We start from the raw sequence: 26,459 nt of genomic DNA, 5'->3' as shown, positions 1-26,459 counted from the left end.
GAATCCACAGCTTGTGATGACCCGATGGCTTCGGACATGAAGTAGCGATTGGAGTTGACACTGAAAAGGTAATTATAACAGGCCCTGGTGTGAGTGTTGATCCCAGAGCTGAGAATGCTGGACCTGCACAGTAAAAACATGTTGGGTTAATCCAACTCTGAGGATTAATCTGTAAGGGTCCATTCAGACTGATTATTTTACTGAGTGTGTATAATAACTGAAACCACCAATAATATAGTTCTTTTTTTTATATCCTTGGTAAGGGGAATAAATGTTGCACTCCCTGAGAGAGGAATCCACAGGCGGACACAGCATTTGGGGGTCATGCATACGGAGGAACACTGTTCTAGACTGTTCGCCACTTAACTGTGAGTGGATGACACCATAAAGCACAAAGCATTACACGTGGGCACTTCACCATCACCATGGATTAAAACACAGACCAAAACTCAAAGTTGGTTTGATACTACTCACAGACCTCTCAACTAAGATCACAACTCATTAACTGAATTTACTGATGATTGCTCCAAATTCCTCCAGAACTTGTTTTGGGCACAAATGTTCTGCTCTCTAGTCAGTGGTCCAAGGTTTATTATTATCTTCCAAGTGGTCTACAAATAATGTATAACATGTGAACAGCCAATGAGATGAAGCTCATCTAAATACAGCAAATCTGCAGGTCAAATTTCAGTGACACAAATAATATGATCAAGACGTGTTTATTTCTATCTGCTGCATAATGTTGGAGGGACATGTTCCACAGAGACAATACAGTATCAAGAAAAATTCAGCAAATAATATAACAGTTTTAATCAGTATCATAATAATAATACAAATCAGATGCAAAGAAGCAATTATGTAGATAGACTGATGCAGGAGGGGGGGTAAAATGGCAGAAGAAACAGGCTCTAACACAAGTCACCACCATACTTTATTCTAATATTGTCTCTGAAAACTCTTGACACAGTGAATAAGAAATACCACTAAAAAGAACAGGTCAACAGTACATTAAGTTTGCAATAAATCAACTTGGTGTTTCTATAATGAAGCTCTTGTCATTCTGTTCACACTAAACAGATTTATCTTTCATATGTGTGCGCTCATGGCATTTCCGGGCACTTGAAGTAGTGAAACTCTTTCCACACTGATCACATCCATAGGGTTTCTCTCCAGTGTGAATTCTCTGGTGGCTTTTAAGGGTTGACATAATGGAGAAGTGTTGTCCACACTGATCACATCCATAGGGTTTCTCTCCAGTGTGAATTCTCTGGTGGCTTTTGAGGTGTGCCATTTGAGAGAAGTGTTGTCCACACTGATCACATCCATAGGGTTTCTCTCCGGTGTGAATTCTCTGGTGTTTTTTCAGGTTGGACATTTCAGAGAAGTGTTGTTCACATTGATCACAACCATAAGGTTTCTCTCCAGTGTGAATCCTCTGGTGGCTTTTAAGGTGTGCCATTAGAGAGAAGTGTTGTCCACACTGATCACATCCATAGGGCTTCTCTCCGGTGTGAATTCTCTGGTGGCTTTTGAGGTGTCCCATTTGAGAGAAGTGTTGTCCACATTGATCACAACCATAGGGTTTCTCTCCAGTATGAATTCTCTGGTGGCTTTTAAGGCTTGACATCATGGAGAAGTGTTGTCCACACTGATCACATCCATAGGGTTTCTCTGCCGTGTGAATTCTCTGGTGGCCTTTAAGGGTTGACATTTGAGAGAAGTGTTGTCCACATTGAACACAACCATAGGGTTTCTCTCCAGTATGAATTCGCTGGTGTGATTTAAGTGTGGAGATAGAAGGGAAATGTTTTCCACACTGATCACATCCATAGGGGTTCTCTGCAGTGTGAATTCTCTGGTGCCTTTTAAGGCTTGACATAATGGAGAAGTGTTGCCCACACTGATCACATCCATAGGGCTTCTCTCCAGTGTGAATTCTCTGGTGCCTTTTAAGGCTTGACATAATGGAGAAGTGTTGCCCACACTGATCACATCCATAGGGCTTCTCTCCAGTGTGAATTCTCTGGTGTTTTTTAAGGCTGTTCATTTCAGAGTAGTGTTGTCCACACTGATCACACCCATAGGGCTTCTCTCCAGTGTGAATTCTCTGGTGTTTTTTAAGGCTTGACATAATGGAGAAGTGTTTTCCACACTGATCACATCCATAGGGTTTCTCTCCAGTGTGAATTCTCTGGTGGCTTTTGAGGTGTGCCATTTGAGAGAAGTGTTGTCCACACTGATCACATCCATAGGGTTTCTCTCCGGTGTGAATTCTCTGGTGACTTTTAAGGTTGGACATTTTAGAGAAGCGTTTACCACACTGATCACAGCAGTGGCCTTTTTGTTTAGCCAAGCTTCGTTGTTCATTCACCTCTGGTAGAACAGGGAAGCCAGACTGATGATGCAACACTGAATTGGAAACAAAGACAATGGACATATTGTTTCGTTACTTCAAGGACTTGCATAAACTAATTTGATGTTAATGTACACAGTTGACAATTTTACGAATCATTTGATTCTATGGTGCCTCCTGGCACTCCCTCATGGCACAAATTATATGTATAGGCCTACAACAGACAGTTATTGTTATTTGTATCGTTAAGAAGGCTAAACCGTTATGAACACATTACATGTATATGAGCATGTTGATTCTAGATGGTGATGATTTTGATTAATTGCAAATTGTTGTGCATTTTAGAAAGAGACATAGAACAGGTTGTCTTAGTCTATGCTAATATTATGACATATTACGACATATTACATGCTGTATATCCATAAAGACACAGTAATGAAGTAACTTACAGAGGTCTTGGTGATCATCCTGTTGAGCAGAATTGTTCCTGGGGTTGAGAGAGTTCATCTTCACCTGAAGTCTGGAGTCCACAGTCAGATCTGATCAAGAATGAACAACTACAGACTCTTCTTATACTAGAGAGCCTGAGGTGGATTGGCCAAAGTGGAGAACAATAGAATCATCTCCACCAATCACAACCTAACAGGGGGTGGGGGGCATTGGACCCCTGCACTGTTATATGTACATTATACTACAATGTTATTTATACAATACAAATACAATGTACTTTATGTATTTGACTAAATGCATTGTGAAATGATCACAGTCAGAGTAGTATGTTATTATTTAAGGCGAGACATGGTAGGTGAAATCATGATTTTTCCTTTTTTATTTTTTGTTATTTTGCTTCCTAAACATGTTTTCTTCCAAACTAAAGCAAAATAAACATTCAAAACACAGATTTAGATGTTTATTGTAGTAGTTTATTTTAGCCAATGACAGCTCGTTTTGCTGGGTGAAAATCCACCCTCTCAATTTTCATGATTAGTTGTTGGTACAAAGGAAGTGACCATATTTGGATCAAACCACAGTCAGCTCGAGGTCCAGGCCTTTCCAATGATATGTTGCCAAGATTTGGATGAGATATTTTGTCTCAAAATAGTGGCTTCAAATAAAACGTTTTGGAATTTTACAATACAATTCTTTAAAGGCTGTTTACTCAAAATGAGTTTTCCTGGGACAAAGAATCTCCTTTTCCTGGGACAAAGAATCTCCACTTCAGTTGCACTCACATACACCAAACTTTCCAGTCTTATTCATAACTATATTCTGCAGATATTTACAGATGGGTTTGTTGATATATCATTCACAGCCTGATTTACATCACATTTTATACCTAAAAACATGCCGGAAATTGTTTTTTTTATGCCTGTTGACACTATTTTCTGATTTGTGGAGTGATAATTAGAGATATCTAAAATCCCTTCTGTAATTTTCTTTGTCTCTAATATGTCAACAAAATGAAACAATCATTTTGAATCTGGCTTTATCTTCAGATTTATTGTCCCGAAATTAGCAAATGTAATGCCTAATTTGCATATTTAAACATATAATTTTGTAATACAAAAAATCTTAGTTTTAATATAAGTAATCAACTGGAGAAGTTGCATTGTGATAGCTATTAGTTAACCTTTTTTCCCTATTCACCTACCATGTCTCAACTTAAAAGATAACACAAAATGCCAGGGTGAACAGTAGCCTATTGGATAATTTATGACTTTGACACCTTCTGTACTCTCTATTTTGTATCTTCTCTGTGTGTTGGGATGTCAATTTAATTATCTAAATTATCCAATTATTTTTTGAGAACGTTTTCACCTGCATTTTTACTACAAATGATTTTCAAGGCCTAACAAGCCAGTAGTCTATTTCCAAATCCTCAGAGTCTCATAGCCACATTGTGCTCTAATGTTTTTATTAGCATGTAGAAACTGCCGGATGCTAACTTGCATATGTTGAGCAATTTTCATAATTTTCAAAAAAACACTCTAAACGGCCATACAGCCATATCATTAATTCCAAGTGTTACTTTTCAACATTTGTAGTACTACTACTACACAAATGTTGAAAAGTAACACTTTTGCTGAGGTTCATTGTGAGTTGTTGGGACAGGGTGGCTGTATTGCTTCATGACTGGCATGATGACAAAGAATGTCCCTATATGTAGGCTCTTTCTTTCTTTCTTTCTTTCTTTCTTTCTTTTGCCAGCCAAGTCTATGGACTTCATGACATACATTTTCACCCACCCAACCAGAACTTTGAACATTGTGTTGCCTTTTAAGATGCAGTGAAAACAGACAAAACAGTGTCACAAAACCCATGTCATATGGGATTTGTGGAGTCTAACCTCACAATCCACAGGCAAATCAGAGCACTTGTTTGAGCCAGAAAACAGAATGTTAGAAGTGTAGTCATTGGGGTGCAATTGAGCTCAGAAAACCTACAAGAAATAAGAAAGAAAAAAATGTCACAATCCCTTTAATGTTTGTTTGGGTCAGATGAAATGAAGTGACAATGTAGGTAGATTAATGCAAATCTAAATGGCAAAGAAAACAAAAGGCTCTAACAGACTCCAACACAAGTCACCACCATGCTTTTCTGTTCTAATAAGGCCTCTGAAATGTCTTGAGTGCATACAAATGACCACTAAATAAAGAACAGGTCAACAGCAAAATAGAACAATGGGACCATCTCACACCAATCACAGTCTAACATACTGTCCTCCACCCTCCCTACTCCCCCCAGCTATGCTCAATGGATCCACAATGAATAACAAGAGACAGTAGAGACAGTCCCATGGACACTCAAGGACATGAATAGTTACCATATGCATGTAAATGTCAGCAGGACATGGACAATGGACAGTAGTTTAGGGCAGTTTGAGGTGAACTATCCATGTAGGCCTACTGTGTTTATGGTAATTTCAGCAATCATATTACATTCTCAAATAGCCCACCATCACCAGGGATTAAAACACAGACCAGAACTCACATTTGGTTTGATACTCCTCACACACATTCCAAATTTCACCAGAACTTGTTTTGGGCATAAATATTCTGTTCTCTAGTGGATCAAGGTTTGTATTGTCCACACTGGTCACATCCATAGGGTTTCTCTCCAGTGTGAATTATCTGGTGGCTTTTAAGGGTTGACATTTGAGAGAAGTGTTGTCCACATTGATCACAACCATAGGGTTTCTCTCCAGTATGAATTCTCTGGTGGCTTTTGAGGCGTCCCATTTGAGAGAAGTGTTGTCCACATTGATCACAACCATAGGGCTTCTCTCCGGTGTGAATTCTCTGGTGGCTTTTGAGGTGTCCCATTTGAGAGAAGTGTTGTCCACATTGATCACAACCATAGGGTTTCTCTCCAGTATGAATTATCTGGTGTGATTTAAGTGTGGAGATAGAAGGAAAGTGTTTTCCACACGGATCACAGCAGTGGTGTTTTTGCTTTGCCAAACTTCCTTGTTCATTCACCCCTGGTAAGTCAGGGCAGTCAGGCTGATGATGCAACACTGAATTGTTGTGAATCTACAATAAGATTACCTCAAAACATTCCGGGTTGATCGCCTTCTTCAATGGTTTCCCGGTATGGCTCATCAGACGACGATGGGGAGACAATGAAAAAAGGAGGGAGGGAGACAGCTCCGGTTCTAAGCCCAGCCACCGGTCCCAGCGACCGGGCTGGTGGGGACTGGAGAAGGCGACTGGGACGCGTATGGATCAATACTACTACCACAAAACTCGCTCAAATAAATATTACTGCTTTCAACTTTTTCTGCTAGAAAATCGCTCAGGCGAGACGGCAAACAGGCTGAACACTGAAAACTCCCTCTGCCCCCAACTGTTTACTGGGGGTGGGATCAGCTTCCAATGGCAAAGCGTACACATGTGTCACGTGACACGGGTTTTCTGGGAAATGTAGTTGATATTTATGCTCAATACTCTATACAGAGGTGTGGACCGAATTAATCTATTGGTATTAGTAAAAAAAGAGAACTACGGAAAATCACGTGCAAGTCAGAACGGCCTAATGCATCACTCCACGTGTTTTCCAGTAGTAGTCTGTCTAAGGGTTAAGCACTGTGCCGTAAATAATTCAAAAAGATGTAAGACTGATACCCAGCAAGGACAAAAATCATCATATCTATCATCGTTATAACCTTATTTTATCTTGATGGAAGAAACCAGAAAGTCCCAGTCCTCAAGCAGGTGAAGGAGAACAAGATTATGGCCTTGATTCTGGCCATGCAAATTCTGGACAGACTACACAGCTTGGTAGAATACACTCTGATTTTCATCTAATTTGGAGGTTTGTTTCAAATGTTTCTGCATGCTAAACCTGTTCTGTCTCTCTCTGATACCATCTTAATGTCATCTACTGCTTAACACACAGACAGAATAAACTGGCGCAGGGCACACCCCAGTACAAGTTATATTTATTCAGTGTTAAAACCATTCGAGTGACAGTAAAGAATTGGACTGAATTATGAGCCAGTGGGCTAAATTATAGTCAACTGACAGTTTGATGAATGCAAAACGCAAGAGGCAACGGGATGTATTTTGTAGACATAAATCTTAATAAACCAGACTATTCATTCCAACTGGTTGAACGCCTCATGGAGACCCATACCTGGCTTCTTCCTAAGACAACAGTGTTGTTTTGTCTATGTCCACTTGCCGTTACAGATGACTGCCTCATATACGTGCGTGTGTGTGTGTGTGTGTGTGTGTGTGTGTGTGTGTGTGTGTGTGTGTGTGTGTGTGTGTGTGTGTGTGTGTGTTTTACCATAGTCAAGAGTTAGCACTCATTTACCCTGCTCAACATCAGCATTGTTCTCCTCATTGCCCCAGGGCATGCATTACAGTTAAAGATAGAACAGGGATAAGCAGGATGAGGGAGCTCAGTGTGAAGACCCCTCACACTCCTCTCTGGAGAGAAGATTCAGTTCTCTACGTTTGCACGGTTCTCTGTTCAACTCTGCATTGGTCTGGTCTGTCCTCTTCTTTTTTTGTTCCTAACATTAGCTCCGTTCAGTTTAATTCCGTTCTGTTCTGTTCTGTTTGAATTTCAATGTAATTGGCTCAATGAGTCCCTACCCCTCCCTCTCCACCTCAAGTACTGTGGCGCATCATTGCTGCCGAGAATCACTCAGTGTGTGTTTTGTTGAGTACCAAGTGCTTTGGGTATCAGGTATTCAATTCAGTTTCAATCAATTTGATAGGTGATGTATGCCTTACATACATCACAGGCATTATCGACATTCTTACACACACACACACACACACACACACACACACACACACACACACACACACACACACACACACACACACACACACACACACACACACACACACACACACACACACACCAGGGAGGAGGGCTTGTACAGTAACAGTACAATACAGTACTACAGCGCCAGTACAGTACCACTCAGTTCAGACAGGTCTGATTTTTCTTCTAAGGGAGAAAAAGTAAAATACTAATACAGATAGGCCTACTTGTTTTTGTCATATAGATACTGCATAAAGCACAAGAGAAGCACATACTATGTCATGAAAACCATAAACATTTCTAAAATGTTCTGTGTGTATATATGTTGTGTTTCACTCCATTCTGTTCTGTTGCATTGCACTCCGTTCTGCCTGACTCTTGGGCCCATAGCTGTCTGACTGCACGAGAATACTCAGGGTTTATACTGAAAGCTATTGATCTAAATTACACAGTCTGTAGACGGCAAAGCTCTCGGAGAGTGAGATGGAGAGGAGCAAAGACAAAGAGCATGCAACTGAAAAGCAAATAATCACCTCTGGAGAAAAAAAATCATTCTGGGTGAGATTTGGGAAGCCATATGAGGGAAAAGAGAGAGAGAGAGAGAGAGAGAGAGAGAGAGAGAGAGAGAGAGAGAGAGAGAGAGAGAGAGAGAGAGAGAGAATACAGAAGTGGCATGAAAGTAAAGAAAACCACACATGGAATGTCACAGGATGGCAGAGAGAGGTAGCAGACAGTCTGGTGGTTTGCTGTTGTTTGTTATAGCAGAGCAGGCAGTGCTCCTCCTCGTCTGCTCATCTCTTCAGTTCTATCATTATAATGGATTACTTTATTCCCATCTCTTTCTCAGCCTCAGTCCTCAGTTTAGACAGATGTCTTCGTTTGTGTCTGGTGCTGGCTCATGTCTCCAGCACAATATTATTGTACAATTACAGATAAGAGTAATGTTACTGTTTGGGTGCTGAGGCTCTGACCTTTATAGCCCTGGCTGTGTTGGTTGCTTTAAATGGTGGCCCTCAATGCGTGAAATTTGATGGATGGACTGAGGATGGCCACAGAAGCAAGGTGGAGACAGAAAGCAGCTGGGAATGGAAGGGAGGCTGCTCTCAGGTGACGAGGGAAGGATGGAAAGAGGAGGAAGAAGAAGAAACAAGACAGGAGGAAGACGGGGAGAACAATGGAAGGATGGAACAATAGATTGAGTCAGACAGAGTATTGTTGATGAGGAGGTGAGCCACGTGGAGTTGGTACAACAGCCTCAGGTTTAACCCTGTCTATGGCCCCACACATGCAGTGACGTATCTCTGGCTTACAACCTAAGGGACAATTCTCGAGCGGCCCAGTCCGTACGTGTGGGTCCACGCACGATTTTTCGTGGTTCTAGAGCAATTGGTCCGGTTTTTTAATAATTTAATTAGTGGGAACACTGGTGCTGTAACTGAGAATAGTCTGGGAGGGTTCAAAGTATGGGTGACAACAACAACGTCAGGAATAAGCTCATCCATGGCTTGATAAGAACATACTGGAAAATACATAGCTCAGCTGTGGGTGAACCACACCACAGCTGTTGTACTACACAGTACAACATTATACTTTCTTTAAAGATCTTACCTGATTCGGCCGACCATAGCCTCGGAAACCCAGACATTTTTATTTCCAGGGAGAAATAATAGTCCGGCATTATTATTGCTCTCCTCTCTTTTTTCCACCACAACAAACAGAACCCACAGCGAGGGTGGGGTGGGTGTGGGGTGGGGGTGGGGGGCCGGCCGTTCTCATAGGCTTCGTACACACATATCAGACGAACATGCTCGGTGTTTCATGGCCGCCTCAATGCTTTTCCAATGGAAGTCATGTGGTTTGACCAAACAGTTGTGTGTGATGGGGGAGGGGGGGGGCAATCAAACACAAGTGTTTGGTCAAACCACGTGACTTCCATTGGAAAAGCATTGGGGCGGCCATATCTGTGTACGAAGCCATAGAGTTTAAGCCGGTTGCAGAGCGTGCGCGCAACTTCAGCAAGCCGGCTCCACTGTGGAGCACTGTGGAGGCCACAGGGACCTAGTGCCTGTCTTTTTTGAGGACTGGGGCTGCCTCATTTCAGGCTTTTAACACACTTTCTTTCCCCGTTCAGTCTTGCAGCCGGCGGCCCATAAGGTCCGCGGCCCATATAAGGTCATCAGCCCACAGGGGACTTGACCCCTGTGACCCCCCCCGTCTCCTACATCCCTGCACACATGAATGGGGATACTGTATGCATATTCACATGCTGTAGCCTACATGTACACTATGCATGCTTATGTACACCTACTGTAACTAACTAGTACTATCTGAGCTACAATAGCAGAGACCATGGATCATCATTGGAGAGAGAGAGAGAGAGAGGGGGGGGGGGGGGGGGGGGGGGGCATGGTGTCGTGATAGACATGTTATGTTATTAATATATGTAGGTATTGGATGGAGCCTGCACACGATCTATTTGAAGATCGAAACGTTGTCAGAATTTTCATCAGATCATGGCCATGACCTGATGAAGATCAAATAGATCGAAACGTTGTCAGAATTTTCAATAAAGAACGTCTTTCTTGTACCTGTGGTGTGCGGGCTCCATGCAATACCTACTGAAGTTTCTTTAGCCCAGCACCCAGCCTGTCAATGTGCGTATTCTACGTCCGCTCATGTTATTAATATATAACACAAGTACATGTTTTGGTAACAAGTGATATAACTTAAAATCATTATAGAATAATTACAAACTTTTGCCTCAATAACACAAAATACAAGTTTTGTATTTAAAACGAAATAGCTTTTTTGTATGCCATCTTGGTACAACAAACTGAATCCTATAGCGATGTTTTTAGTTCTTAGTTCTATGTATTTGTTTTTAATTTAATAAATGTTCTTATATTATAAGGAATAAAAACGAGAACCTGTTTATTGATTATTCGATTAATCTACTGTACATAAGCAAGTTGGTTATTGGTTCAAAATATCGGTTTCGATACATTTTCATGTAATTTCCCAGCCCTAGTTATTAGTTAACACTATGGATATTTAGTGTGTGTCTACTGTGAGTGTGTTGTAGCTTACCTTGCCGGAGGTGGAGCAGCAAGTTCCCCTCCTTCAACTCCAGAACGAGACTGTGTCCTTGCTGTCCCTCGGCAACCAGCAGTGTACCCGTGTTTCTCAATGTCTTAAACTTCAGGGAAATGAGCTCCATGGTGGACGGGCTGGGACTGTAGTGCAAGCTGCTGACACCATCGAAGCTCACCACGTCCGAGGCTACGAATCAAACACAGGGTGGTAATCATCAGGACAGGACTGTCATTTATAACCACACCGCAAAAGCACCTATATTATAAGCTCAAACTTCAATTCCCTCTAGAGCAGTGGTGCTCAACCTTTTCAGGCCGCGACCCGGAACCCAGACGTTTTTATTTCTAGGAAGAAAAAAACAAGTCTGGGCAAAAACCCATTCAATTGTGGCATACAGTAGCAGCGTGAACGGGTCTCTGTCCATCTGTTAATTACTGGTGGTCTGCAGCCTTATTCAATTGACACACACGCGAGCGCGCACACACACACACACACACACACACACACACTCCTCTCTCTCTCCCTCTCTCTCGTCTCTCTAATTAATCAGGCTCATCTGCTGCAGGTGCGTCTAGTTTCTGCCGGCGGATCCTGCCGGGAGCTACCTATGCCATAGAAAGCAGAAGGTCTGTTCCAGCCTACATCTGATGTGCCTTGACTCATGGGGAACACATCTGTCACTTTGACCAGAAAGCTCCGCCCTAAGATTTTCTGCCATTTTGAGCAATTTGAAAAACAATCTATTGACCATTATCTGAAATCCCAGTTGAATAGAAGTTTGTATGTGAACATTTGTCAAATAAATATAGCTTCAAGTAGCGATAACAGGCATTTTGAAAATGCATAACTCATACCTTGTTTGGCCAAAAGCCATGGAACTTGTTTACACATGTGCCTTGACTCATGCAGAACACATCTGTCTGTAAGAGGGGCCAAGGAATGCATCAATATTTTTTTGTTTGGGGTACGAACAGCTGCAATACCACTGGGTGACCTAAAGTGGCATTGTTGAGCAGCCTAAAAGGGCCATTCACACTGAGCACTAACTAACTATAACTGCAGCCAGGTTGTTGAGCAGTCTGCACTGCTCAGTTCACACAGGTGTGAATTTTCTTATTGCTTGGCCCCGTCTTATCGCTGCTTGCAGCTATATTTTAGATTTGTTTTTTGCTTGACCAGAAATGCTAAGAATGTTATTGTTTGATAACGGATTTGATGTCTACTGTAGTTTCTTTGAAGCACTGAATTGTTATTCTTTTCACTCAGTAAATAGTGTTTAGCTTGATTATGAGGACCTAAGCGTGTTAATCTGTACTACAATTTCCATAACATGTGCATGAAGAAATTCTAATTTAGATGCAAACAGCTGATCCAATCCCTTTATGGTTATGACTTCAGAAAAAAATAATTGTGTGAACAGCAGCATCTGCTTTTCTTAATAGAAAATCAGTTCAGCCATAATTGATTTTCTTGAAATTGAAATTCAGATAATAATCCAACATTGTGAGGCTTTTCAAACATTCAAATTATTAATTAATAGCCAATGGGAGCATTAGTATTTCCCTTACAACAGCAATGTCACATTAACTTTAAAATGCGTCATATCTGGATTGCCTAGTAATGTGTTGTAAATTTAAGCTAAACCATATAATTGGCACGGGCTATTATGTAACAAAAGTGAAACTGAATACTAACTATTTTATGTATTCATTTTTTTTTTTATGAGCCAATGGCTATGACTCTAATTTGCCAGACTGCAATACTTTTCTAAATTTACATGACATTCATGTCTTCTGCTTTGTCTTCTCTCAAATACATTTTCATTATTAATGATAAGGTACTGTACAAGTCCTCTACTCCAGCAGAACGTTTCTGTTAATTGTCTCCACCAGGCCGAAGGCATGGGGAGAGAGTATGTTTTGCACTCTGTCCGTCCGTGTGTCCTTCCGTCCGTCCTTCCGTCCGTCCGTTATCAGCTAATCTCCGGCACCGTTGGCCCGATCAATGCCAAACTTTGCACACACACTCCCTGGATGCCAACGATGAACCTCTGCCCCACATTTTCCAGAACGACCTGTTATAGCGCCACCATGAGGCAGCTTTTCACATTTTTTACCTAAAACTGCACCGATCTGCGTGATACGTTGCATGCACACTCCCTAGAGGCCAAGGACAAACCTTTGACCTGCATTTTCCGCATCTGCCTTTTATAGCGCCACCAGGAGGCCAACTTTTGTAAAACACATTTTTTTATATTACTCCTCCAGATTCTGTCCAAAAATCTCACAAATCGTTACACAGTATCTCTATGGTCATGTGCTCAAGTCGGATCTGTCCGATATTTCATATTCCATCCTAATTGGCTATAATTGGCTTTCACAGTTTGCAAGATTGCCCCGTTTTGAACAAAAGCCTCAAATCATGAACGCAGCATGCAATTTACGTGAAATCTTTCACACATTTTCTTACTAGGCTGAGGAATATATCCCACCCTTTTCACATTGGCCTGTTATAGCGCCACCAACAGGTTGATTTTTGCAAAACACATTTTTGGAACAAAATGCCTCAAAAACATGTTTATATTAATCCTAAACATTTTGCCAAACATCTCACACAGTCCTATCCTCCTGGTGGAGACCTGTGCCCAGAAGGGCACTTTTTCTAGTTTTATATGAATTGGCTACAGGGAGCATTTAAGGGATTGGCTGGCAGGCGGACCAAGTGGTCGGGTTGGACCGCATGTTGTCACGCTCATGTCACTATGACATAACCATATAAGGACTTCCCAGTGCAGTTACACCCAAATATGGAGTGTGTTGTCTAACCTCAATGTGTCGTCATGGCATCAGCAAACAAATCAGTCCGCTTCATGTATGGGCACAGAAGGGGGCATGCCCATATATGGGCATGTACTGATGACATCAGCAATCTCTATATATGGGCATAAAAGGGACAAGGGCTGACAGATACAGAGATCCTGTTGTCCAGAGCCACAGATCCGAACGCCATGCCCATAATATACAGTATGGTCATGTGCATATGGCACAGACAGACTTCAAACTTGGCAAACGCAGCGGCGAGGACTTGAGGGATTGCGGTGCCCGCCGTCGAGTTGTTCGGATGTCCACATGGACACAGGTGCCTCTAGTTGGTCTTAATTCGAATGTAAGAAATAATGCAAATTACAATACAAGGCCAATATCTGAAAGATTCAGCACAATATCAAAGAGTAAAAACAAAAGTTGGTATTGGAGTCAGCCAACAGATAAGAAAATCCGAACACATCTATTCATATCATAATTTAGAGCGGCTCCTTGAAAAGGGGGCAACAAGCAAGAAAACAGCTGAAAAACTAGAAACTCAATTCATCAACAACGCCATTAGACTCATGATAAACAACACATAATAATGTTATTTTTTGGTACTCCACTGCAACCAGAAGGGGAGAAATCCAGTCGTCAACAGAATGGACAATAATGGATGAAAGTAGAAATTCAAGCAAACACGGCATGTATGGAATATGATGAAGTGCATCCTCACTTTCAGCTGTTATGACGGGATAATGAGCACAAGACTAAGCAAATTACACTGCACCATATGTTATGTAGCTAAAATAGGCACCGCAATAATATCTGGTTAATTTCACAAATAGCATTCGCAGTCTGATTTTAACGACACTTCTAATATAGCTCATCTGGTGTGTAATGACTAATAGCTGAGACAATGGATGTTTTGCCAGCGTTCTCGCTGTCATTACAAGTGCTCCCAGCCGTCATCTCAAAGCAGACAGGACACCTTCATGGTAGACTAGTCCTCAATGTGGGGTGCGGGGAACCCCAGGGGTCTTTGAGAGGGGTTCCAAGGGCGTCTCCATGTAGCTAAATGACTGATACTTAGGAACCAAATGGATTTACGGGTCTCTGAGAGTGTACAGATGGAACCAAATGGACCCAAGGACTTTACGTTGTAGCTTGGGGTCCCAGAGATAGAAGTTTGATTAAATGGGGTTCCGTGGCCTAAACACATTTTGGGGTTCCTTGAAATGAAAGAGAATCACTATGCTAAATAATGGAAAGGATGCAGAGTGGACTTACTGTAAGGACAGCCGTATGTCTCCAGCCTCAGTCCGATGCGTCCGTTGGGGTTCCAGTCCAGAGGGATGAGGCGGAGGTAGCGAGCTGTCACTGGCTGCTGGAGCTTGTGCTGCACCACGCTGTCTGCATTGCTGTTCCCTGGGAAGGCCTGGACAGACACACAGACACATGTTAGCACCACACTGTCTGCATTGCTGTTCCCTGGGAAGGCCTGGACAGACACACAGACACATGTTAGCACCACACTGTCTGCATTACTGTTCCCTGGGAACGCCTACGAACACACAGACACACGTTAGCTAGCATAGCATTATTCAAGGTTCAAGGTTGGACTTAATTGTTACATCTTGTGTACAGGTACATAAGAGTAAAACTTATTTTTGTTTGGCTTTCCTGAGACAATGCAGCAGCATAGATAGCATTATATTAAAAAACAAACAAAAACATTAAATAAAACAGCAACCACAGCAAACAAAGGGATAGAAAAAAGATCGCTAGAAAACAATTTAACATTCTGTACATGTGCATGTTTACCCTGTAGTAGCAAAGCATAAAGATAGCTTGTGAGAAATCTCATTGTGTGTGTGTGTGTGTGTGTGTGTGTGTGTGTGTGTGTGTGTGTGCGTGCGTGCGTGCGTGCGTGCGTGCGTGCGTGCGTGCGTGCGTGCGTGCGTGCGTGCGTAACTTGTTTGCAGAATGTAACCCAAGGCATTGCGATGCATACTGGAGGACAATAAAGAAACCCTGAGATGAAAAACTAGCAGCGCTTAATTGTTTCAAATATCTTTATATATCTTAAAGGACCACTTCACCACTTTTCAACCTATCTTCATATAATAGGTCTGTGTATCATAGGAGGGCTGTGGGCAGTTTAGAAACCGTCCTCCAGTGACATCATCATTAGGCAGATTTATTTTTAAACAAGATCTTGTTGTGATCTTGTTTAGATTTAGGTTAGATTTTAATTATCGTGAGAACGATGGCTTCCATTTTCGCATTGCAACTTTTCAGGACTAGAAAGCCTGCAGTTTCTATTAGCTTGTATTCCCCATTGATGATGTCACTGGAGGACGGTTTCTGAACTGCCCACAGCCGTCCTATGAGACACAGACCGTTATTAGTGAGGACCTATTATATGAAAATAGGTTGAAAAGTGGTGAAGTGGTCCTTTAAGACACATTTACAATTCCAACACTTATGAAGTGCTTCCCATATTTTCCTTTTTTCAAAAACATACAAAATAAACAAGTACGAATCTATCAGTGCTTTGATGTATTTGTTGCAATAGTACACATTTTGTCAGAGCACTAACCTGCTGCCCCTCATGAGACCATCTGCAGTAAGGGACATTGATCCTACTCTTTTCTTTTCTTTCTCCTCCTCTGCCACCACTTACACTACCTTCTATCATCAATTGATCATCCACTTGAAGTTGATACTGACAAAGATTAGAGTTCAAACTGCAGAATAGTTGGACCACCTCTGTTAACTTCTTCAAGGTTCTAGTCCATTTAAACTGAGCTAAAGTTACGCTGTACCAGTGCAGTGTGTGTGTGTGTGTGTGTGTGCGTGCGTGCGTGCGTGCGTGCGTGCGTGCGTGCGTGCGTGCGTGCGTGCGTGCGTGCGTGCGTGCGTGCGTGCGTGCGTGCGTGCGTGCAGCACCATTGATCAATATACCCTCAGCCTTATTCTGCCCCTATCTGAGTCTGTGTTAAAAGACTAATGGCCTCCATTTCCCAATCAGCTGGCTTTAGGAAACCAATTGGATCCTCTGCTTGACAAGCAAATAGCACTCCCACTCCCACACCAACTCTCAAAGGTCACATTTGTGTGGGTGTGCAGTGTGCACACTGCACACACCCACATGTTCAAGTACATGCTGTCATTCTTCCATAATGGACAAGTTGTGAGACAAAAACATCCTAAGTATTGGGTTCATGCATTCAACATTGATTATTGTAAGACAATACAGCTATTACAGCAAAAGTATAGACAGTCAAATTCTTGTACTTCAAGCTTTCTCAACAGTGTAGATAATAAAAAAAAGAATAGTAATCATTATTATTAGTAGGCCTACAGTATGTATTATAAGCTATCAAGAATAGAGATGCTCAATAGAAACTAAATATAAGAAATGCATGAATAAAGTATTGCACAATGAACATGTGTGTATGTGTGTATGACTATACAATTGACATTTTGCCATGAGGTCATGCAATGACAAGTCACATGGCTAGCTTAATTATTCATTAGAGTTAAGGCATGTGGGAAGAAGATATTGAATCCTATGCAGTGGTGGCAGAAAATTGAACATCATAAGTGCAGTATTATACTGGGCGGAAAAAAAGTGTGATAGCATCTGTCCCTGAGCGTGCTGCTGAATATAGTCCTGCTGCTCTGGTAGCATTTGCCAGATGGTAGCAGAGTAATAGGTCCATTGCTGAGGTGACTAAGAGGAAGAAAGGATGTAGTGGCACCGCTTTGGCGACAGTGTCCACATGCTTACACGGTACACCTAGAACTCACCTAACCCCGGAGCATTATGCTTTAGGGTGGGATGGCTTATATACTATATATACACCTGTCAGACTACTACAGCAACAACAAAAAAGGGGTCAAATTTGTTCTGCTACTATGCTGCCAGAATGTGGAATGCCCAACAGAAAAAAGGGTCACTCTTTACCCTCCTTCAAAACCAGTCTAAAAGAGCACCTACTGCAAATTAGCCCTTCGCTAAGTCAACTGTGGCCTTGTGGTTAGAGTGTCCGCCCTGAGACTGGGAGGTCGGGGTTCGATCCCCGGCCGGGTCATACCAAAGACTCTAAAAAAATGGGACCCAGTGCCTCCCTGCTTGACACTCAGCATCAAGGGTTGGATTGGGGGTAAGTCCCTGCGACATACTAGCGTCATGTCCAGGGGGTGTACTTGTACATCAAGCTGCCTCACGCTACAGAAACAGGAGATAGGCTCCTGCCCTATGGGCCTCATGGCTCGGCAAGGCTACTTTAAGTCAACTGTTACTAAGTGAGGAGACCGAGACTTATGGCTTTCCTTCTCACCCATGAGATGCATGTTAAATGACGGGATTTCTCCATAAATAATCGATCATTTCAGTAGCAAGAGCTTCAAAACACACTTGGAACACCCTACAAACTTCACTAAAGTACAGCTCTCTTCCTTCTCTATATCGCTTTCAACTTGATATATCAACGTTGGTAAATATCAACTGTACCTGTTTTAATTGAGTTGATCACTATGTAATGTGTTATTACTATGTTATTATTACCAGTCATTTACTTTATTCATGTTTTGTTTTGTTTTCTTTGTCCCCCCCCATTGTACATTGTTGATGTGTTGTAATCTCGGCACCACTGAAAAAGAGGGTCTCAGCCCTCAGTGTGTTCTCCGAGAACTAAATAAAGGTTGAAATGAAATGAAATGAAAGATGTCTTCTAAATCTAGTCAACCAGGCCTGCAGTGCTATGAATGGGATAAATGTGCATGACATTATTTCAATTAACTCTAAGAGTTAAGTAAGAAATACGAGGAAATGTTAGAGGGAGATCGAAACAGTATCCAACTCAATCAACTTACAACCGTCCGACAGGAGTTTTAATGTACTGCACAGTAAGACTACGGTGATTAGTATTATTGCCATCACCTGGGTGGCTCAGTCGGGTAACTTTCCCGACGTTAAGCTGTGTATGGGTTCAACAACATGTGTTCAACAACATGCAAAATAACACTGACAGCTGCTTGCCATCCTTAGCATTGGACAATCGCTTTTGGGGTGGGGTTTAGAGAAGGGCTAATTGTAACTGGCCCCTGTAAAAAGTAAAAATCCCCTGAAATGATCCTCCCTCCCAACTGTTTACAGTACATATATTTCTTTCTTATTACTACTCGTATATATGATGTTTTTACATATTATTGTATAATATTGTTTGTCTTTTGTATTAATCTGTGTTCCGGCTTGGATCAATGGAACTAATGTACGGAAGTTACCTTACATTCCTATTTATTGGTAATACAAAATATTTTTTTAAGAAAAAAAAATATTTTAACTTTTTTATATGATTGATATATTATCATTATCATTAAAATTGCGATCGCGGCCTGCCACTGGGCCCCAGCCCAGAGGTTGAGAGTCGTCGCTGTAGTCTAATCATCTCCTCAGTTTTGCTGAAGTTGAGATGGAAGTTGTTATCCTGACAGCATGATGTCGGGGCTCTCACTTGCTCCCCGTAGTGTAGGGAGTCTCAACATTGTCTGTAAACAGGCCAATGTCGGTGCGGTGGTGTCATCAACAAACATGATGATGGTTTTCCAGCTGTGTGGAGCCCCACAGATGTGATTGAACAGGGAGACCAGGAGGGGGCTGAGTATACAGCCCTGAGGCCATCAGTGCTAACAGTCAGGGTAGAGATGCTATAGCGCTTAACCTGTTAAAACTCTTAGGGTTTAGAACAGTGGTTTGGAACAGTGGTTCTCAAAAATTGCAATTGCAGCTCATGGCGCGTCACTCTGTGTCACGCTGTGAGTTTGTACATCTGCTATTGACCTTATGCACACGGCTATCATCTTGCCAGCAAGGTGCTAACTAGGTGCAACTTCCCATTGAAAACCCATTCATCCAAACAGAAAAGTTTTATCTAATTGTATTAAACAACGTCAAACTCACCAACATTGCAGCTGTATGAAAAGCTTGGATTATCCTTTTTCAATCTGTAAAGTTTTTGTTTCATAAAAATCCACCGTAGACATGTTATGAGCTACCGGTACTTCCCATCAAGAAATTCATTGAATGTGATTTTTTTTCAAAGTGTTGGAGTTTGAAAGTGCTCGTTGTATATCACTCAACAGCTGCACATAATGCATAAGGCAGCAGGATAACAGGATAATAGCACTGATAACGAGCGCTTCCAAACTCTGACACTTAGAAAATAAATCACCTGCAAGGTATTTCTTGACAGGAAGTAGCTCATAACATGTCTACGGTGGATATTTATGAAACAAACACTTTGCAGATAGAAAGAGGATAATTCAAACTTTTCGTACAGCTGCAATGTTGGTGAGTTTGACGTCGTTTAATACAATTAGATAAGACTTTTCTGTTTGGATGAATGGGCTGTCAATGGGAAGTTGCACCTAGTTAGCAACTTGCTGGCTAAATGGCAGCCATGTGCATGAGGTCAATAGTTGATTTCATTCAAACACGGGTACACGGGTACAAAGCCAGTTGTTGGAGTGGTTTGCACCACTCAATTGATTTCATTTTTGAGTGGTGCAAACCACTCCAACAACTGGCTTTGTACCCGTGTACCCGTGTTTGTTCGTACCAAAAAAACGAGCATGGTTGCTATGGTTAGTATGTGACGTCACTGACACAATAAATGTGTAGTTGCACCACTCAGTTCACACGGGTGTGATTTTTTTTAAGTGTTTGAAGAAAATCAATAATTAAAAATTTCTTTTAAACAAATCTTCTCTTCTGGGGGTCCCTGGCTGACAAAACATTTTCAGATGGGGTCTGTGGCCAAATACATATTATTTTGGGGGTCCTTGGCACGAAAAAGTTTGAGAACTACTGATTAAGAAAACATGTGTAAGATCGGACTCAGGTCTTAAACTCTTAATGGCTTGATCCACATCACCTGAGGTGTGGCATCGGCATTGTCGGGCAGAAACCTTGTATATCCTTATTCATTAATTAATTCATTCATTCATTCATTCATTCCTTCATTACTTTGTCAAACTACAGTGTCACACAAAAGCAGCTCCCTGACTTGCAGATTCCTGACTTGCATCGTTCCCATGTAGGCCCATGGCACCGGTCTAGTTCAGTAAAAGAACAGAGCATATACCTCAGCAACACAGAGTATCGTCCTGAACGTAAGGGCATTCCACCGAAATCCTTAGGCTACAACATACCTCTAAAGCCTAAAATCAGTAGTAAGCTAAAGCGTCTCGCCCAGTGCTGCATAATTGTGAGCTGAGCATGCAGCAAGCACCATCCTCAGCACACTGAAGGAGTGCGGTGCAGGCTGGGCAACAGAGCGTTGAGCTAAAAAAAAACAAATGACTTGGTTTGCTGTTGAGCAGCGAGTGGCGTCTCATTTACAGGCGAAGCGCCGTTTGAAATATGACCAGCCTTTGACAAGTCTCCAGTCAGCGGGTGAGAGAAAGGAGAGAGAGAGAGAGAGAGAGAGAGAGAGAGAGAGAGAGAGAAAGAGAGAGAGAGAGAGAGAGAGAAGATGTATCAGACTAAAAAACTAAAGTCAAACATGGAGAAAACTGGGGAGATAAAGAGGAAACTTTAAAAGAGGAAAGACCTTTAAAGGGAGAAAAAGAGGGACAGAAGGAGCGGTCAATGGCAGAGGATATAAAGCAGAGTTCTGTCAGCATTCACGGCTATGCTACTTTACAGCGGCTCTATTCAGTCAGCAGAGCCCTGAATAGGTGCCTTTTTTATCACTTATTAACCACTTTCAACATGGCATGTCATTATATCTTCTCTTCCATCTTAAAATATAGCGGTTGCGAGCATGTCCATCGGCTATTTTTACGATAAATAGGTCTTAAATGGTTAATGAATTGTGGAAGGCTCCTGGCTGCAACCATCTCCAGGGATAATATAGATACAAATATCTGACATATATGATATATAGAGTATTTATTTACATTACCGTAGATATGGAGTATAAGGAGTGTTAACACATTTGTATGCAGCACTATGCCCAGGAATATCACATTCATAATGCATGTCAGCATTTCCCCCCACTACTATTCCCATGTCAACACCGTTTGTTGTGGTTGTGATTCTGGTGGATTTAGTAGATTCATCCCAAATACGTCTTTGAAATATTAATGCTAATAGCATTTCTATTTTCTTTTTTTAGACTACATTGTTTGTACATTGTTTGAGTCTTACAATTGATCATTCCACTGTTTCCTAATATTTTCTAGAGTAGCCATAATCTGTCTTTTCTTGGGTTTCTTTTGTTTTTCTTTTCCTTTTTCAGAAGATATTTTTGGGGTTATTTTCTGTACAGTAGACTGACAGAAAATGGTGAGAGAGAGAGATAGGGAATGAACCGCAGCAAAGGTCGTCGGATTCGGGACTTGAACCCGCCACACACTGTCAGGCTGGATCAGCAACCTAGGTGCCCGGCTGCAGCCGTCCGGTCCCATAATCTTTCTTTTAAGGGAATTACTTTCCAGTCAGAATTGTAGGTGTAGGACTGGCCTAGTACATATATACAGTAACTAAGCATTACACTAGACTCACCTCTATGCTGTCTTCCTGTCTGTGCTGTCTCCAGTTGTGTCCCGTGTCGCTAAACATAAGCAGATAGGCCGTCAGCCAATCAGAACTGCCGTAGCGGCCCTGTGTGGCGATGGCAGTGATTTGGGTCCGCCTCCCGAGGTCCGCCTCCAGCCACTGGTACCTGTCTGAGTTCAGAGGAGACCAGCCTCCTGCACCTGCAGAGAGGAGGAACGAGGAGACGACACTGATTAGAATCTGAAAATGTTTTTTCTTTTTTTGCGAAGTACGTACATATTCGTACCCCCCCCCGTATACTCCATATATGAAGCGGTTGAGCCCCAAAGCAGCTTTTAACATTAGTCCGGTTGTTATGCAACGCCTCAGTCACCACCAGCTATGGGATCCTTACAACTCCTCCCAGTTACCTTGGTTACAAGCAGGATAACTCCATAACTTGGAAACTACGAGTGCTGTCCTTGGTGATCGTCATCCATCCAAAGTTCGAATGTCATTTGTGACTTTGTCTTGCATCGCTCCCGACATGTAAACGTTTCTGGCGAGATGTAAACAGTGTGCGCTAATGCTAATGATAGCCAATGAATGTTTACAGTGATAGGCCCTCATTTATCAACGCGGTGTACGCCAAAATATGGGTGCACGCCGGAATTACCGCAATTGTCGGCATTTATCATTTCCGCAAAACCTTGAACTTGAACGTGCGCCAGGACAAAAATCACGTCAGGTCGGGAGCTGTCGTAGGCAAAAAAGTAAAGGAATACATCAACGATGTGTCTTTGTGTCATATGAAATTGGTAGGAGATTTCCAACTTTACAAGCAATTAAAAAAGATTTGGGCTACCTGTGCTGGAATATTTCCATGACGGGACGTTGGAGAGTATAGTGCAGAGTGAACTGCTGCAGCTGCAGAGAGTCCCAACATGGGTAGCCTATTGTAGCCTAATCTAGAGCAGGCCGCTCGAATGCCAAATGTGCCGTACCAGCGCAAGTGGGGACCGCATCGGAGATAGGTAGGCTAACCCAGCCAGCCCACCACCACCAGTGCCAATGCCACATGAGGCTACGGTTTTGGCTGCACATCATCATCATCATCATCATCATCATAATACTATAATTCAGTCAATGTCTGTCTGAATGAATGAATGTGTCAGAAACACCGCCGTATCTCCTCACCACCTGCACCAATCGCTCCCACTTTTCACACAGGCATTGACCATAATAATGGAGGTCTTAACGAAGCCCTTTTTTGATTTTACACATTAATGATTAATAATGAAACCCCCGGCGGCCACAAGGGGGGGGGGGGGGGGGGGGGGGGGGGCAATATCTCACAACGGGTAAGGGCTAGTTCATATAATTGACAGTTGACAGCCCAGCCACTGCAGCGACTAGGAGGCAATCTAAATAGACTGTCATAAATGTGCATGGTCAGTTGGGCAGCAAGGCAAGCGAGGCGAGAGGAGAAACAAACAGGGTAGGACATCTTTATTAAATTCATGCAGGTGTTCGTTCTTTATTTATTTAAGATACAACACACCAGTTGGGCTTGCAAGTTGCGTGTGTGTGCGTGCGTGCGTCTGTGTGTGTGTATGTACTGTGTATGAGAGGGTGCGGCGGGCAGCAAGGCAAGCGGGGGAAACTTTTTTATTGGCTTTTTCCATCATGTAACCATGGTTTCCATACATTGTGTGGTCGTATTGCAGTTGTTCATGTCGCAAAAACGAGGGCGAGGCTTGATTTCATAGGGCGTGCCAGATTGATTTCAGCCGTCACATTTATCACTGCTAGGAATGAAATTAAGGAAGGATCAGCTGTTTGCGATCACTTTATAAATGCCGTGGCGACGTGAGTGTACTACAAAACCGACGCTCGAATTTTGGGCAGATTTTACACTCAATTGATAAATGAGGGCCATAGTGTGCAGGGAGCTACAGCGGGGATGAAACTGATCCTGAAACAATTAAGAAAAAGTGTCAATACTGCAATATAAAAAATACTTAGTAAAAGTCCGGAATTGAAAATGCACAAAAGTACAAAAGTATTGGCATCAAAATGTACTTAAAGTACCAAAAGTATTGTGCAGAATGTCGCATTTCAAGTTGTCAAATGTAGAAAAATCCTTAGAAAATAGCAGATGTATTTAAACTCACAATGCGTCACATCGCGACGCATTGTGAGATTCAGTGGAGTAGAAGTAAAAGTATTGGAAATTAGAAATAGTAAGTAAAGTGCAGTACTTAATAATTAAATGTATTTAGTTACTTCCCACCAGTGTTTAGAATGTGCCAATGACCATTTGCAGACTGCAGCCATCTTGCAATCATAGTTTGGAAGCACTCGTTTTCAGTAAAGCAACGTCCTGCTGCCTCCTGCATTATGTGCAGGTGGTACGCAGGGCAGTTGAGTGATATCTAACGAGCACTTCCAAACTGCAACACTAAATAATCACCTGCAAGGAAAGAAAGTAGCTCATAACATGTCTACAGTGGATTTTTATGAACCAAACACATCCTCAGATAGAAAGAGGATAATTCAAGCTTTTCGTACAGCTACAATGTTGGCGAGTTTGATGTTGTTTAATACAATCAGATAGGACTTTTCTGTTTGGATGTCAATGGTAAATTGCACCTTGTTAACCTACAGTATGTGGTAAGATAGTCACGGTCTGCATATGGTCCATTATGTGTGATGGAGCAAGGAGGAGAACACTGGACAGGAAGAGGAGAGCAGGTTGGAGTGAGGAAGGTTAAGAAAGAAAGGCAGGGAGTCAGGAAGGATCCAAGAGTGATTCATTACACTTTAATCTGCCTATAGGTTGGCATGGAACAAAGTTTGGAAGTGAGTGGTTAGGGGGGGGTGGGGGTTTACAACTTTTCTTCTACCTTACACGGAACAACTTTCTGTTCGTGACCTTCATCACTTGAGTGAAATCAAATTATTCGTATTGAACCGACCAGAGTGACATTGATCGTGAAATGTCTATTGAGATGAGCTGCTGCCACTAACAGCTAAAAAAGCAGCCCCATCAGAGACAGAACACATTTCAATTCCCTGGGATAGATGGTAGAAAAGATTTCACGCCATCTGTGTAGTTTCTCTGCGTGAGACTAGGGTCAGCAGGTCTCTGGATCTGTTTAATCGTAATCACATCACATCAGACTGGCTACAGAGCAGTAAAGCCATATAGCACTGAAAGAGTCAGTGTAGATGGATGGAGGAAGGAGCAGGTGCTTACTGTAGGTGGGGTCGAATTGGAAGGGAGGGCTAGCAGGATGGTGTGTGCAGAAAGAGAGATATACATTACATTTAACTGCATGCGTGTGTGCGTTTGTGTGACTGTGTGTGTCTGTGTGCGCGTATGTGTGTGTGCGTGCGTGGCATTAGGCCGGTGGTGGCAGAGCCTGATTAGGAAGAAACATCTGAGGTGATGGAATGGGCTGTTACACCACAATGACACTTTGAATACTGAGAAGGTGAGGGGGTCTGTGCGTGCGTTTGGGTAGGTTTCTGTCTGTGTGTGTTAGAAAGTGCTGAGTCAGGCCGGCGCTTTGCCTAAGTGCCAGATGGACTGATTCTAAAGGAGGGGACTGCTGCCAATTTCCCTACAGAGGTGACAACCATTCATGCACAGCACACAGACACATGCTGTAGTGTACCTACCACACACACACACACACACACACACACACACACACACACACACACACACACACACACACACACACACACACACACACACACACACACACACACACACACACACACACACACACACACACACACACACACACACACACACACGCACAGAGGGAGAGTTTAGTTTATTTCGATCATCATCAACAGTAACAAATCATTACATGTAACATTACATTACATCAAACATTTCTTTTTTTGGTTGGTCGAAAAGGCATAGGCCAAAGCTCAAAGCTTATTAATGCTTAGGTTAATACATGTCGGTTTACCCTGTAACATTTACAAACATTCATATTGCACTGTGGAGGCTCAATGCTTTTTCCTCAGCTCATATGGAACACATTGCACCTTTTACACTGACATTTTCACCCCGGATGAATACTTGTGTCAATGTGTTGGTGTCTCAGCTCGAGGGCAGAAGCTAAAGGCCAAAGCTAATAAGCGCTTTGCTAACAGACATGACCATTGACAGCACAGTGAGAGAGAGCAAACACACTGACCTTTACTCATTAAACGGTGCATTAGAGAGAAAGGGAGAGAGAGAGAGAGAGAGAGAGAGAGTAACATAGGTAGACAGCTACAGCTTCCTCGATGACAAAAGAGCTCTACACCAAAGTTCCTCACCCAAATACTGTACACGATGACAGACCGATTGATCTCT

The 26,459-nt window shown here is 42.3% G+C and overlaps 1 protein-coding gene across 1 annotated transcript in view; it reads right to left on the bottom strand.

The window, feature by feature from the left end:
- LOC306926640 (contactin-associated protein-like 4) overlaps positions 1 to 26,459 on the bottom strand; it is a 146,293-nt gene that overhangs the window by 83,468 nt on the left and 36,366 nt on the right. Inside the window, exons 3-5 of the mRNA XM_079506011.1 lie at positions 22,109 to 22,302; positions 14,821 to 14,968; positions 10,721 to 10,912 (exon numbers count right to left, since the gene is read on the bottom strand). Coding sequence (XP_079362137.1) covers positions 10,721 to 10,912; positions 14,821 to 14,968; positions 22,109 to 22,302 — 534 coding nt within the window. The remainder of the gene's footprint in view (positions 1 to 10,720; positions 10,913 to 14,820; positions 14,969 to 22,108; positions 22,303 to 26,459) is intronic.

Source organism: Electrona antarctica (assembly GCF_951216825.1).
Source record: "Electrona antarctica genome assembly, chromosome: 7".
NCBI lineage: Eukaryota > Metazoa > Chordata > Actinopteri > Myctophiformes > Myctophidae > Electrona > Electrona antarctica.
The sequence above is the reverse complement of the archived record's forward strand: the minus strand, read 5'-3'. Positions and strand labels throughout refer to the sequence as shown.